This window comes from Anopheles coluzzii, chromosome 2 (assembly GCF_943734685.1).
Source record: "Anopheles coluzzii chromosome 2, AcolN3, whole genome shotgun sequence".
In the NCBI taxonomy this organism is placed as follows: domain Eukaryota; kingdom Metazoa; phylum Arthropoda; class Insecta; order Diptera; family Culicidae; genus Anopheles; species Anopheles coluzzii.
Window position 1 is genome coordinate 85766278 of NC_064670.1, and position 16282 is coordinate 85782559.

Genomic DNA, 16282 nt, shown 5'->3' on the forward strand with positions numbered 1-16282 from the left:
ACTGCATTTCCGAATCTTCGGATGGAACCAGTAAAAAACACACTTTTTTACCGTCAGTAAATCATCATCATGTTTCAACGTTTCCCTCGGTTCCAGCGACAACAGGCGGGTGAGGGCGTTTGTCAACTTTCGTTTCATTTTTAGTGGGAAAGGAATTGTGACGTCTTTTTGAAGCTCTCTCAAACGATCATCACAAATTCGGTGTCTTATGGCAGTGAGAAAATGTACTCTAAACATCTATTGTTAATCAAAACCATATTTGTTTTCTAATAATTGATTGATTGAGTTGATAAAATCCTTTTTAACATATTATAACAATTTCTCGTTAAAGGTTTCCTCTAGTTTTTGAGCAATGTTTAGAAAAGGAAAAATGAACCCCACACACGGCACAGGGGTCATGACAGCTCACACGGCAAGCCGAAAAGAGCGCCACACATGCACACGCAACGTGTTTCTCTCCCACATAATTCTTCCGGTTCCGGGTCGTTGCACAATGCATTTGTGTGTGCGGTGCACTGGTAGTAGTGAGTTTATACGCTTCTGTTTGTGTGTGGTCCAGCTGATATGAACTGAACCACACAACAACTGTATGAAGAAATGGTGGCATTTTTTTTAATTGCATCGCCCCATTGAGTCGTTTATGCGTTTTGGTCGTTTTTCCCAGTCTTTGGGGAAGAGAGACGGACAGTGTCAGTGGTAGGCCTCTTAATCTTTTGCCTTGTGATTCTTCATGCTCAAACCTACGCCAGTCGTGTTTGGTTGAAAAAAGTAGAAATCATTGTAAAGTTATGCAAAAAATCCATTCTTGTACTGTTAATTTCATCATACCAGACGCTCTTTTGTCTTTTTTTAAATTGTCTGGGTTGTGTTGCGAATAAAGGGGGGTCAAATAAAGAAATAAAAATAAAAAAATCACATCAGTTACATCTCAAGAGCATTCCGCATCTCCCCTCCTCTTCACACTACAGACCAAAATGCCAATCCCTATCTATCGGTGGTCGTTGCCTCGTGTGTGTCTGTAACGTACTACTTACACGTCATTTCGATGATAAATCCGAGAACCATCGGAAGAGAAAGTGCGAATCTCATGGTGCAAGGTGGTGGTGTATGACTGTGTGCTTCCCACCTCATCTCGGCCTAGTAGCCGCAACATTACGAAAGAGATTCGACCTTCTGGAACTCGCACGACGCGGCACTACACGTGTGCCCGGCAAAACGTGACTCACCACTCACACACACACGAGACACACGACGACCGCGATCCGTTGCGTCCTCTCGCGGATCTCTGAACTGGCCCGGCGGTCGGTCGGAGGAATTCCGTCGTTCTTGACCTAGTGTAACAGTGGCGCGCGCGCGCGCACGCTCTTGCTCGCTTACTCACACTCACTCACTCGCACGTGCCCGCCCGCCTGGACGGATTGGGCCAGGTTGGAGAAATTTCAAGATCACACACGACTGCTGCCGTTGTGGTGATGTTGTTAGCACATTTCTTGTACCGCCGTGTATCGTACGCGACCATCGCTCAAGCTCTCCTTACAGTGTGGTTTAACTTTTAATTTCTATCCTTCCCCGGGGATGATCTTGATAATGATCATCTTTCACGGCGTTTTGTGCTGATCCTCGGCGCGCTTTTTTACTAGCCTTCCCCCTCCCTCCCTCCCCAACACACGCTTTTACCCTTCTTTTTGCTGTCTGACGCGCGTGACTATTGCTTCTCGCGTGGTTGTTGCTTGGGATGAGATTCTGCTTTTGATATTCGAATGGAGGGTGAGGAGGGATTGTGGTGTGGGGACTGGTCATCGCAAGGGTAGCAGCAGGCAGCAGCCTAATAAGTCGAGATCATCTCGTCGTTTTGTCGGCGGAGTTTGTATAGGTAATAAAAAGAGAAAAGGAAGGAGTAGGATTACAATTAAGACGCGATCTCCCCTCACGCTGCTGCTGTCGGTTCGCGTGCGATCTCGCGTCCAGTGTGATGAGGGGTAGAAGCCCAAAGGGAGGTGAATTTTCACGCCCATTTTCACCCCTTCGCTACTGAGAGGAGGGGTCTGTGTAGTCCGATCATCTCGTTGGGGAGAAGGGCTTGTTTTGCTACCTACAATCCAATCACTCAATCAATGATGATCATCAACCCGATCGTGTGTATGTGTGTGTGTGTGTGGCTGATGTAGTTTAGCGGTGGAAAAAGAAAGGTAAGACCTTTGCTCTCTTCTTTGCTGGACGCGTTTATTTTATGAATGGACCTCTTCTCGCTCGCTCTGCGTGTGGTGTCTTACTTTGGAAGAGGTTGAAGTGTTCGGAGTTGTGACCGGTCGCGTGGGCAGCCGCGGCAGTGGCCTTGGATTCTATTTTGTCTAGCCACGACTTTCGAGCGCGCCGGATACAAACCCCAACACACACACACACGTCCCTCAAAGCCCTCCCCATCAGACATATGCGGAAGGCGGTAGCGCGCAATGACTCTTGCGAGGTGTAAATGCGGTTGCGGGTCTTACTTAAAGCGCCGTGGGTTTTCTTCTTTTCTTTCGGTTTCGCTCCTCTCCGTTACACGCAGCTTAGTCGGGGGAGACCACCTTGTTGGAGCTTTCCTCCTCCGTCGTGGTTGTTGTTTGATTTAAACACGCCAAATTAAGCAGGAGAGAGGCACGGGTTGGTTTTGCTGCTGCCGGTACGCGCGTTAACCTAATGGGTGGCGATTATTCATGCGACCCTTTCGAGTGAGAGAGAGACCCTGTGGTGTTGCGTACTTCTTCGACGTCATCAGCAACGCTTTTTCTAGTCGCGCGAGGGTGGTGTGTCTCGTGTGTACTACGCCAACGTGAATTTGATTTTCACTCTCGTGCGGGCGTTGCGTCGTCGCTTGCGGGGCAGGCTGAAGGTTGCAGAATTTGTTTTGGCTTGCCAGTGCAAGGCGGAGATGTTATTACAACATGCTTTTTCTTATAAGCTTTTCCAGTATTGTGATACTAGTATAGTATTGGTGATATTAGGGTTAATTGCAGAAATAGGTAGATTTTAAATTATTTACTTACAGCTTTCTAAATTACCTCACACACGTGTTAAATGTAAAGTTCCAAATTAAAAATGTCTGTAATTTGGAGTGAAGGTGTGAACGCAATAGCGCTCCTCCCCTCTCTCCCCCCATCTCACTGTGCTGTCCGTGGCTCACTTTACTCTACGATGCGCTCTGATTAATACCACATTTCTGCTTTGCTTTTCTCTCTACTGCTTGCCTTTTGCCTGCTTGTTGAAGTTTTGTTCCGAGTAAATAAAAAAAAACAACCTCCACCCACACGACAGCGCATCACCACTTGTTGGCAAAAGTGTGGAAAACTGTAAAAGCAAATGTAAATACCGCGGAAAGTGTATCTGTGTGTGTGTATGTGTATGTTCGCGCACTTCTGTACTGTTTCTCATTAACAACAAAAAATGCAGCGGAACAACACGCAATGCTCGAGATTTTCCCGTTTGTTGTTGTTGTTGCTCGCGCGTTGATTTGATGCGCTTGGTTGCGGATGCGCTTTTTGTTGTTTTTGTTTGCACATTTTAAGCTTCAGTTTGGTGGTTTGGGAGGACGTCTGGTGGCAGCAAAGTGTTGTAACTTTAATAGCCCCCATTTCGGTGACCCGGGGAGGAAACTATGCTGCAACCTGAATTACTGTTGCTGCCAAGTTGAGCGATGCATTTAGATGATATCCATCCTTCACCATCTGTTTGGGCAACGCGTTTTGGGCAATTCCCAAACCCTAAAAGCTTCCTTCCACCGTTGCAGACGCGAAAAATAATGCGAAATGACACCTATTGTGTATGTGTGTGTGTGATTCTGCATTAAACATTGTGCATTTCCCGGGCACCAAATGTATCGTGCGATAAATATGATGATGCATTCCATTAAAAGCAAGCCGTTGTTATTGTGCTGAAAAATAATGCTCCCTCGAGCTTTTGAGCGTTCGCGGCGCGAGTTTCCATCACGAAGGCAAATCTCGGAGCCCCCACGTGAGTGTGTGTGTGTGTGAGAGTGGATGCACTCCATTGCACACTGCATTCTTTTGTGAACGATGCATTTTACTGTTTGTGCCATTATATTGGCGGTGGGTGGTGGTGGTGGCGTGTTACGCTTTAGTTCCCACCGATGGAGGAAAGGCGAATGCTGCTTGCCTGAGCTTTGGGTAATCGCGCTCATTACGATTAACATTTTTAATTTATGCTAGCGCAACTGATCATTATGATGGCCTCTGCTGCTATTGTTGTTCCTGCTGCTGTTGCTGCTGCTGTTTTTTGCTTATCTGAACTTGGAGTGGTCAGTAGGAAGTGTGTGAGTTTGGTTGTTTGCACACACATCCACAGATGATTTGAGAGAACTCTCGACGTTTGCTGATATGAAAGGCAACGTTCTCCGATTGTTTGTGATCCCTCCTTGGGCAAGCCTGCTTCTGTGTGGAAGTGTTCCTTAGCTCTGTTGGTGTCGCTGGATGCAAAGTTCAAACGAGATGTCATTTACGAGGGTCGCGCGCGCGCGCACGTCGTCGTCCTACCTTTTCCGGTTTGGCTTTGAATCAGTGAGTTCCAAGAGAGGAGCTGAGTCCGAGGCGCCGACGAGAAGCAAGAAATGGCATTAAAATAAGCGTTATCCCCCTTTTTCCCAAGCAGTGTGTGCCCCCTTTCTGTGTGTGAGTAGGTGATCCGGCGACATGCTGTGCGCTCATTGGCGTGTGTACCTACGTACCTTTGCCACCTACCTTACAGAAATTGGAATTATGCTTGGGACGATCGAGAAAGATGCACAAAGATGTGGAAGAAAACAGGCGATCCGGTGCTCTGATATGAAATTCAAGCAAAGAGAACAGTGTGTGGGCCACAATGGCTGCGTCGTCGTCGTAGCATGACTCATCCGACAGGAAACTTGGCCACGCGGGTGTTATATTGGTTTGGGACGCGAATGGAAAAAGATGAGAATTTTATTTCAACGTAACCGATTTATTTATTTTCATTTGTGCACCACAAGCTCTCTCGATCAAGAAGCGAAACATTTAGCAGAGTTCTTGCTGCTGCCGTTGCTGTGTATGTGTGTGTGTGCATAAACAGCATTTTACTTCCCACGCGTAAAGAAGTTTTGTTTTCTCGACGGCTACCCCAAGTTCTCAAAACATGTGTGGTGCAAAAAAAAGGAACACTTCTCGCCTCGCCGCTTACTGTATTGTGATGTGATGGCGGCAAAAAGTGAGCCACACTTACGCGCGCGCGAACCCTTTCAATATCAACGCGGACCAATGTTTAATCATCATCAGCCCAAAGGGAGGGAAATGGGGTTGTTTTTATTTAGATTAAGACGAAGAATGAACCATAAACCCACCACCATAATGTGTGTGTCTGTGTCTCATAGCAACTGTTTTGGTTTTGGCTCCGTTTCGTAAATTGGGTCAACGCAACGACGTGCAGTGCAGTCGCTTTTCTTCGTCATTTTCTTTTGCTTTCCGAGGCGCTTGATCGGTGACGACAAAATTAGGCCGACTTCCCGTATAAAACATTGCATTGGACGTTTCCATTCATTCGAGATGACGTTCAAACAAAAAGCGAAAATTAGCTATTAAACGGTACTGAATAAACTCATATTGGGCTACTTTTGTTTCTTTTGTCTCTCTAAAATTCATTTGAGTATGTTTAAACGACTTGCTGTTTTATTGGAATTTGTTTTTTTTACCTATTTATAAGCCTGAATCAATGGTCTTTTACGATCATCGTGTATCGTGTACGATCTGAATCAGTTACGGTCCCGTTTGCCCGTTAAAATGTAACAACGCTAACGAGGAAATGCAAAAGAAAGTGAAGTGAGGAACAGATTGATGAGAACTTACCGCAATGCTGCCAGCTGGTTTGTTGGTGCCGTTAGAATGGCGTACGCTTGTTTGTTTGTGGTGTTTCGCAGAGTCTCAATTTAAGCCTTTTTTGCTGTTTAATTTCTAAAACTAAGAAGTATTAACATGGTTACTTCGGTTTTTGTGAAAATGTTAAAAATACTTGGAACATTAATTCACTTTTCAAAAGGGTGTTCTCCAACAAATGTCTATGAATTTACTTTAAAAAAGCATGAGTTATCCGTTAGCCGCTTAATGCGTGTGTGTGTGGCGATAGCCCTCCTCCCCCTCTGCTGATCCCAAGAAAAGCGATTAAATGGCAGGGGAGGAGTGCTATTGTTACACTCCGGTGGTCTCCCCAATTTATAGTTGTGGCGCTACTCGCGCTCCGCTTTCAGCTTTCAAGATGCCCTTGTACCATGAAAAACAGCTCAAGGAGAACTCCACACGGCGAAGGCCGACACTTTTGCTGCAGCAGTAAAAGCCGAAGGAGAAGAAGAAGGCGACGGCGGCGATGGAATAAATTATTTCGCCTCTGGGAGAACTCTATTCCCCAGGATCGGCGTCCCGCGGCCCCCACCGCGCGTAACACGTCCTTTCGGCATCGATTCTTTTGATCTCCATTTTCACTAGGGCGTTTATTGTGGGGGAGTGAAATTAATTGGAACCCACTCTGGCGTGCTGGCTGTCCGGCTGGCTCTGGCGCGTAGAACTATGGATGGGTCAGATCCTCGCTATCGCTCGAGCAGTCAAAAGAAGAAGAGAAGACCCCAACAATGTGCATGTGAGAATGTACTGTGTACGCACCGGCGGTCCACGCGCACCTGCTCGTATCGTCGGTCAGTGTTGGTCGTGGTGTTGATGGAGATGGTGTTGTTGTGTATACCGGTTCCTTACCCGAGGGGGCGGTGGCAAGTAATCATCGCTAATACGTATCGGAAAAAAGAGCGTGTGATCAATAGGGGTTAGGGTCGCGCACGTGTGGCGCGATAATATATCAAATTATGTTGAAGTTTCGCTGTGTGTCGCTCGCGCAGGATAGGTTTGACAGGTCAACGTGATCGGAAGAAGCAGCAGTGTACCAAGAGAAGGACAGGAGCACTCGGGGTCTCGCCAGTGGAAGCATTGTTATTGGCAGCAGCAGCAGCAGCAGCAGCAGCAGCAGATGCACCTGTTCAAATTATCAACACGTTTTGGTTTTGATGTTTTGTTCGGTGCGATGGCTCCTGGAAGAGCGAGCCGCCTCCTTTGTGTGTAATTACCCGAATTTCCTGACGCGGGATTTTTCCGGCACACACACATGCAGCTCAAACGAGCATCAGGAACTGCTTCTAAAGTTTCGATAATTGATCATAATTTGGGACATAGGAATTTTGGAAACAAAGACACTCGGAAGTACGCTAGAGTTTGGGCTGGGTTTTGGAAGAAAGTTTCGTGAAGATGGTAAGCAGCAGTGGTCGTCTGTGTGTTGTGGGATGTGTTAGATAAGAGAAACGATGGGTAGATGGGAATTTCCTGTTTTCAATACGTCTGCCCCCGTCCGAGGCGTTTTAATTGTACGAGAAACAACGATCACATCGATCGGAGACATTGACGTGTTTGGAATTGATGGGCGGGTGTGTGAAATTCTCACTTTCCTAATCATTGGATGACGAACTTTGATACTCTAAAGGTACTCTGAGACCATTGTGCGTTTGATGATGAACTCTGAGACATGTGCAACCAGTTAGTTCCATTTGTTTTTCTCAGTTCAATCATAAGGTCTCAGTGTTACAAATGTTGCTTACATCCAAACAAGGGACCCTGCTCTCTCTGCTATAAGATGTGATGTGTGGGGCCAGCTACTACTAGCACTGAATGAGAGAATTATTATGTGCGGAAAAGCTCTTCGTTGAAGACGGAGTTTTGTTTTTTTCGTTTCTGCTCCAATTATAGGCTTTGTTTATATCGCTCTCTCACCGTGTAGATTGTGTGTGGTAGTTAATAATAGACGGCGGTAAACAAAATAAACTATTCCGCTCGGTACAAGATACTCCAAATCAAAAGGAAGAGTAGTGCGTGGTGGTGGAAAACATAGTGAGAACTCGCGCGTGTGTGTGTGTGTGTGTGTGTGTGGTGCCGGCTCCTGCACGCAATGTAAGCAATGCCAAGAGAGAGAAAGGCGTACTGCAACGCAGATAGCGGTATATTGGAGCAAATGCATATATCCATGCTGCTGTTGCATATTCACTCCCTCCCCCCCTCACACTCGTGTTCTCCCTTTGCCTGCCTGTTCCACACGGTTAAAGCATCCGCAGCAGATGCTGGCTTCTTTCGAAGTCGTCCGGAGAGCGAGAAGTGGAGTCAAACTTCCATCATTAATCAGAGGGGGCCCTCACAGACGGACGGCGCGTGCTCTTGGGGTGCGAGATGACATGAACCATATAAATATTTAAGGCCCTGTGCGTGTGTGCGCCGCCAGTGTGTAAGGATTTGATCTTTCAATTGGTTATTTATTTTGGGACCAGTTTTATGGAGCTTCGGCCGAGTAGTAGTCTATACGGCAAGGAGGCAACGATTTTCACCATCAACCATCAAGAGCAGTTCTGGTTACTTCTTCGTTGGGTAACGTGGGATTGATTAATTTCGTGAAAACGTGTATAATTAATTGTTGCATTTGTTGCACATCCTTTTCACGTCATAATATTGAGAAAGTGAGAGTAGATCATCTTGTTTCTTTTTTTTCGTATACCTTTGCAGTGTCTTAGTCTATGAGTGAGACAAGTTTTTTGTCCTAAAATTTTCAATTCAATTTATATTTACAATTTATATTGTTGATTTTTATTAAAATTCGTGATTTACAAATTTGATTTCTATTTATTATAAACCAAAAGTTTAGAACGATAAAAAAACACATCTGTCGCTTCTAATATCCATGTGGTAAAAAGCGCTGTGTTCGTCTCTTTATTTTTCATACTTTTTTTTTCATACTCCGTTGATTCGGTTTCGCTTTTCGCACCCTGTTCTTACCGTTCCCTTTTTACGCCCAACAACTACCCCATGGCCCCCGTCACCACCATACTGCCGGGCCCTCTTTTTATGCACAAAAGATAACCCAATTTGCAATTAATTTCAAGAATTCCTTTTTCGGTGGCATTCTCAATATTGAAGACACTTCCTTCACCTGCGAAAGCCAAAAACCAACGTAGAGGAGAGTGTGGAAAAAGTGGACGGGCGAGGGGGGTTACTTGTGCCGGCTGAGAGGTAGTTATGTTGAGGGCGTCGGCGCAGCTTTTTGGCCCTAAGTGTGTGTATGCGTTGTTACGAGATTCTTTTGGAGGGGGGATCTTGTGTAGTGATGGGGACATTAAAATTTTCGTCGGAATTGATTTCTGCTAGCTCCGAAGTTTTCTGGAATCGATACCGGATAGTAGGTCCGGAATCAGTTTTCGGAATCGGCTTCGGAATCGGGTCATGGAATCAAAATCGGTTTCGGAATCGAAATCGGCTCCAGAACCGGAATTGGCTCTGAAATCAGAATCGGCTTTCAAATTGGAGTCAGTTTCGGCATCTCCATCATAATAGGCGTTTGGGTCCAATGATGCTACGCATTGATAGCAGCAAAGAATTCAAATTTACTTGTAAACAATACATTCTCATCGAGATTTCCGGATTGATTTCACTTCTCAAACTTGTTATTCCAAACAAAAACTGATTCTCATTCCAGAGCTAATTCCAGTTCTGGAGTCGATTCTGATTCCGTTTCCGGAGCAAGTTGCTAATCCCAGGTCGAATCCGATTCCGGACATGTTTCTGATTTCGGAGCCAATTCAGATTCCGGATTCGATTCCGGATTTGATTCCGGATTCGGAGTCGTCATTGGAATCGGATCTGAAATAGGAATCGATTTCAGAAATCGACTTCGGAAATGACTCCGAACACGGAATCGGAATCTGATAGGTCCGATTCCGAGCTCCCATCACTAATCTTGTTGGTAGGTTGGTTGGCTCTGGTTACTTGGAGCATGTCGGCGGCCGCCCCGTCCGTCGTAAGCATGTTGTGAATAAGGAAGAAATGCACACAACGTGCAAAGATCATAAAAAATATTCAAATTTACCATTACAGAATGTTCAAATACACGATCACGGGCAGCCGGATACCTTTTTGTTTTGAAGGGCCAGAACGAAACAGAAGAAGACGACCGTCGCTTTTCCAGTTGATATTTCGCCGCCGTGAAAAAGACACGACACGCGGCGGCATGGTGTGGTGTAAATACTGTCCCAAAACCTTTTTTTCTCTCACTCTCTCTCGAGGGCCAACGGAAGAGAATGAAGGGTGGGTACTACTTCCCCCCAACATCTCCCACCTCTTGGCGTGCGTTTGTAAAGGCGCCGCCACAGCCACGATCTTTCGAGGTTTTCTTTTGCTTCTGCCTTTTGGTTTCTTGGCGCGAAGGACGACGACGACGACGACGCGCCTTGTTACCCATCAGCTGGGCCCCTGGCCCCTGTCAGGAGATGCATTAAAAGGATTCCCAGCTACGGAGTGCGGCCACTGGGGTTTGTGGCCGCCTACAGAATTTCGGGTTTGCTGTAGTCCTTCCTTCTTTTATGTGGCTTATTTTTATAGGCCGCTGAATGTGTGTGTGTGTTCATAAAATGCAGCTTTTCATCGGCTCCCGTCCCCTGTCCTTGTTCTGCTGCGAGGTGGTTTGAATTATTACAGTTTGATAAAATATGGAGGTCGTTGGCATTTTGCTTTGAAGCGAGAAGCGTGTTTCTTCCGTTTTCGTGTGTGCATATAGAGACGTTTCCCCGAGCCGTTGCTACACTGCTCTATTCGGCAATAGAAGGGGACATTATGTGTGTGTGTGTGTGTAGACGACAACGATTGGGTGCATGATGCCCTTGCCGGTTGTGTTGTGCGGGCCGAGAGAAGGAGGACGGTAATCGGTCCTGCTAATGACCATTTTGCATGCACAGGACTGGAAGGTAAATTACGGGTGAAAAAAGGGAAACACGTGTGGAAATGCCACGAGAAATGGACACACGGAATGTGGGATAGCCGCATTCCTAACCCGCCGCCGCCGCTTGTGTGAAAGTCGAGACGCCGACGAATTACACAGGGTGCGGGGGGAGGAGTGTCTCTGTTTTAAAGGGGAAATAGGAAAGCATTGGGGGTGATACCATTTTCGTAATAATTTAATCAACACTGCTACCTTTCGGCCTTCATCAACTTGCTTTCTACAATTGTTTACTAAAAAGTTCTTAAAAATTGATTAAAAAAGGGATGGTGCAATCGTCGTATAAACGAGAACCTCAAAACAAATGCACACCACCTTCCGCAAAAGTCAAAGGTATTCAGGTTTTTGGGTGCTTCTGGGATCCATTCTCCCCATCCTCGATCTCGCTGTTTGCAATGAGAAAATGGAAGGAATGCGGCCGGCAGATCTCCTTGTGCCAAACGCCATCAATCATTATCTCGCGATGATCGTCGTGTGTGTGTGTGTTGTGCTCTCCGGTAGCTCCCGGTGCTCGAGATCTCAACTAACGGGCGGCGGCGAGCAGAGTGTAGAAGCGATTGAGTGAAATATGTAGTTATGTTGCTTCTTCTTGCTGGGTTTTGTGTCGTCTTTGGCAATTTGTTGTTTATTCATTGCGGGCATTGTAATTTTTAAATTCACATTATGTGGACAGTAAGACAATAATTTTCTTGTTTGCAGTAGTGCTTTAAAAATTGCATGTTAGGAGAACATGTTGTTTTGGGGTCTTTTTCTCTGATCCTCCACGATTCAATTTAGATCGCTTAGGAGGACTACTCAATATTATAGAAAATTGCTCCAAGTATGTTGTCCGTAAACGATATTTATTTGTTCCGATTCGTTGGAGACTCTTCTCTCGCCGAATGGATCCTCTCGACCCTCATCTGAAAGCCGAATATTCGAGCAAAACGTTTGTGCTATTATTTATTCCAACTTTAATCCAACATTGTCACACCTACACATGCCTGGCTGCGAGACCTTCCAACAGGATAAGCCGAGAGCAAGAAAAGGTAAATTCTGTTTTGCTCTCGGAGAGTAGAAAGAAGTAAGAAAGCGATACCAACCGAATTCAAATGCCAAACTGTATCACGAAGAGTGTTGTCTGCGCGCGCGCCACTGGTGGGGGTGGTGGGTGCCGGCTAAGCCTTCTAGCAACTCTCCCCCGAAGACTGGCGCGCGATGTCGGAACGCGGATTATTGTTTTTGCTCTGTTCTTGTTTTGTTTTGCCCACAGATACCGCCTCCTCCCCACAGCATTGAAATCAACTAAAATAATAATCTAGTAAATCGCACTTTTGCGATCGTGCGGTAGTGGTGTGTGTGTGTGTGTATAGAGAGGAGCCGCATAAGGATTGGAATACTCTGGCGGGAGACACGACAACTCTGGGAACTCGAGAAAACGTGTTATTAGGGGATTGACATTTAAGTGGTGATGTCACGCTTCGTGATGTGATCTTTGTCTGTTTTCGTACACGCACTGCGTAATTTTGGGAATATAGTTGAATGCCCGATGTGTGTGTGTGTGTGTGCACTGCTGTGCTAGCAATTTTATAGAATGCTCTAGTACCTCTGCGCGCGGGGTCAATATACTCCCAAAGAGAATCAAACGATGATTAGCAAGGATCGCTCACTTCTATTTCCATCCCCCAATTTTATTTTACATTTTATTTTTGTGGTTTTGTTAGTAGTGCACTTTACTTCCATTTGCTGTGCAGTGGTTGCGAAGTAAATTACCAGTGGATGCTGCTGCTGTTGGTTTGTTTATTTGACTTTCCGTCGTCTAGCATTCACCTTTTACCAACCACCACCAACATGTGACGCGCCGCCACCGTTGGAATGGCACTGTTATTTGGTGAGAAATTCACGATCTTTTAATCTCCTTTCTGCGCTCTGTGATGTTTGCCTCCTCCGTGTGTACCTACTACTACCTACCTACTACACGCGTGTGACAATAAACAACAGACACAACAAAGGTTAATATTTTAATTGCTTTAATTTATACTTTCTCTAAAATTGTGTGAAATCGCGTACATTCTTGGGGGTTAAGGGATTGGCTGTGGTGGTATGTGGTACCAGAGAGAGAGGGAGAGAGAGAGGAAAAGATGCATTGTTGCTGAGTGTGATGATGATGGTCCATTATGGAATGAAAGTGGTGGGAAAACATCTCCCACGAGGGAAAGGGAGGAAGTGAGACCCCTGACAACGGGAGGGGGGAAAGTCAATGGTGTGCTAAACGATGATCTGCGCTGATCTCTCTGTGTGTGTATGTGTCTGCGTGTGCGGTTGTTGTTACGTGGGAATTGGAATTTTCTTCTGCTTTGCCTCCCCTGCCTGAGACGCGCCCAAGATGTGTGCGGTTGTTTTGCAGAGACAATATCTAATCAGCGATTGTTTGCTTTCTTTCTGCTCTCTCCCCTCTATAGATGAGCGGCAAGCGTTCTCGTAGCTTCAAGTGTGCAGTACATCATCGCGATCGTGAGGTTTGTTCCGAGAACGATTTTCATCTGATATTCGAGGATCCGCCACTATTCCGCAGGTAAGTGTGTGTGTGTGATCGACGGAGGAAGGATAAACCCGCCAACTCCTAGGGTCGCAGTGCGGCATATTGAGCACCGTTCGCAGACTGCAAGCACAACGCAGCGAAAGACACCCAGTGTGTGTTTGTGTGGATGGATGGGTATGGGTGGGTGGTTGTACTACGATGTTGGATTGAATCGAATAATCGTAAATGCGTTGTGTGCTGTGTTGTTCTGTGAACGCCGGAGAGACATATGCTAATTTCGAACCGAAACCTTTGATTTAATTTCATACTCTTTTGCTGTGTTTCCCTTTGCTTCCTATCACACGCCCGTCTGATTTGTATTTTGTTTTCTCTTCTACCTAGAATGGTGCACGTAATTGCAATGGAAGTGCTCCCCGAGGAGCGGGATCGAAAATATTATGCAGACAATTATTCATGCTGTCCGCCTCCGTTATTTGTGATACTAGTTACATTCGTCGAGGTATGTATCATTTCCTTTTTTTCTCTCTTTCAAGGTTTCAGCGCGCGCCGCGGATGGTAGAGATGGGTAAAATGTCGCACGAACCCCCACCCCTCCCCCGGCGGTATGAGAGGAGTGGGACGATTTGGCATTCTTGTGTTCTGTGTCATCGATGCGCAACAGCAACATTGAATCTTGATTTTTTTTCTCTACACTACAGTCTTGCTATTTGTTTGGTTTTATTTTGAGTGAAAAAGTTTCACTAAATAATCATCTTCATGATTCGGACCAAGAGCGTTTGCTTGCTGCCGGTTCGTCGCTTGAGCAATCGTTGGAGTCTTTCGTTGTAATATTGCAACCATTTTATCTGTTGCCTTCAGTTTTTCGTGTGTGTTTTTGCTTCGATTGTATTTTTGTGAGCAAATAATTTAATACGATAATCTTCAACTGTGAATACGTAAGATGCGTACGCATCGCGGGGGAGTTCGAGTTGTGCATACAAAGTGTAATGCTGTTGAGGTGTGAGCAGTATTTACCTTTCTCACGTCCGAGTTGACAGCACAACAGTGCTTCCTACTGTCGGGTGTAAAGACTTTTTTTTATCTCATGACTTAAATTAGCATTACAATCAACAATCGCTCCTATTCATCGATTCATCTGCGCACCATATTCGTTTTCATTTAAAGGCGAAAATTATGTTTTTGTTTATATATTTCATATTACAACATAGTTTTCATCGTTTGTTTTATTGATACGTTTATAATGGTGTATTAATTTTGGCTTAACATCGTTGCTGCTATTTTAGTAAGATTTTTTTTTTTATGTGGTATCTTCATCCACTACGCAAAGCGGGGGTCGTAATCGTGTTTTGTGGCGCGTGTCTTCCGCTCACGCACCGGTTTGGTGTCACCGGTCTTTATAAACCGACACCGGATGTTGTCACTCTTGCTTCTCGGCGCGTTCCGTTCTGTTTTGTTTACCATTCATCATGGATGGCGCTGTGCTGGTGGGGAAGCCGGCCGATCGAAATCATACCCCGGTCCCCGGTCCCTCTCAGTATGCATCGCGCTAATTCGTTGGAATGCCGACAGTGTTTTGCTTTACACCCTCTTTGAACCAATAATGCACCGGAACGGAATGTGAACGAACATAACAATCGAACAAAGCTTCGTTTTTTTGCTTCTCTTCGTCATGGAATAGCTAAATCCTCTAAGGTTGATGTTGCTCAGGATGGTTCTTTTCTATTCTGCTACCTTTCTCAGAACCAGCTGAAGACGATCATAATGGAAAATAGGTTCACAACTTGTGCCCAGACACATTAAACCCACCTGTCAGCTGCCCGAAAGGGCAAGAGAGTGGCATCAGTACTCTGTGTCTGCTGGCAAGTTCGGCATGTGCGTGTAGGCTTATGACGAATAAAACTACTTCCGTTTATGCTGTTGCTTCGGCTCCTGTCGCTACCCTTTGTATGCTTCCGCACACACCTCTCTGTATTCCTCTATCGATTAAAATGCCTGTTGTGTCGGTTGAATAGCAGTTTTGGAACTGGCCTTGCGCCGAAAACCAGCTGTGATCGTTCCATGGTGCACTACAGCATATGCACTGTTTCCCTTTTGCGGATGTATGTCCTGTTATGAAGCCTCGCCAAAGCGTACCGTTTGGACCGTTGAAAAGCAGGAAGGTGTAAAATGCACAAACAATACCCCTTTGCTGTTAATCCATCGGTAAAGGAGGAAGATAAGTAGAAAGGATAAGTGCGGAATCGTGATACACCAATCATAATTCCGACAAACCACCACCGTAGCCGTGATTCGCTTGATCGTTTCGCGTTCTGGTTGTGGTTTAATGGGTTCTGTGTGGTGTTGGGTGGTGGGCATGGGCATATGGTGGTCCCGATGATGCACATGCATCAAGTAATGAAGCGCACGCGACTACCAGCAACACAAAAATAAACGAGAAATGAAGAAGAAACGGCCAATTGATGACCCATGAGCAAGTATGGTTCCGTCCTTTGGTTCTTTTAACGTTGCGGTTGGAAAAGACGTAACATTTTTTTATTTTATTATTGTTGGACACACTTTCAGTTCCGATTCGCTACAATGCTTCGATGTAACGATATTTAAACCGAAATTGCAATGCTTACATACGGCACTTGAACACACAAGCGCTAGCATTTTCAACGTACGATTATTTTTTTCCTGTGCTGCTTAACGGAAAACCCAAAAGTGACAGTTGGTTTGTGGGTCCTCTTTATCAACCATGATGAGACTTACTGTGAACCCAGGCGGAGGGATATGCCAATAGCATCGTGAAACATGGAACATCTGTTGTTGGCAGTGTGTTGCTGTTGGGGTCCCTTTAGCTTGTGTCCCTTTTTCAGAAGATCGCAAGTGTTAGCCCCTGTACGCGTAAAGAACAGGCCACGGATC

At 45.6% G+C, this 16282-nt stretch overlaps 2 protein-coding genes across 4 annotated transcripts in view; both read left to right on the top strand.

Moving 5' to 3' along the window:
• LOC120949675 (protein rhomboid) overlaps positions 1 to 16282 on the top strand; it is a 47534-nt gene that overhangs the window by 22823 nt on the left and 8429 nt on the right. For all 3 annotated transcript variants that reach the window (XM_040367099.2, XM_040367104.2, XM_040367103.2), the window contains 2 exons: positions 13296 to 13408; positions 13757 to 13874. In XM_040367099.2, the coding sequence (XP_040223033.1) occupies positions 13296 to 13408; positions 13757 to 13874 (231 nt within the window). The remainder of the gene's footprint in view (positions 1 to 13295; positions 13409 to 13756; positions 13875 to 16282) is intronic.
• Positions 1 to 16282, top strand: part of LOC120949177 (carbonic anhydrase 2) — a 221145-nt gene that overhangs the window by 5986 nt on the left and 198877 nt on the right. The gene's annotated exons all lie outside the window — the stretch shown is intronic.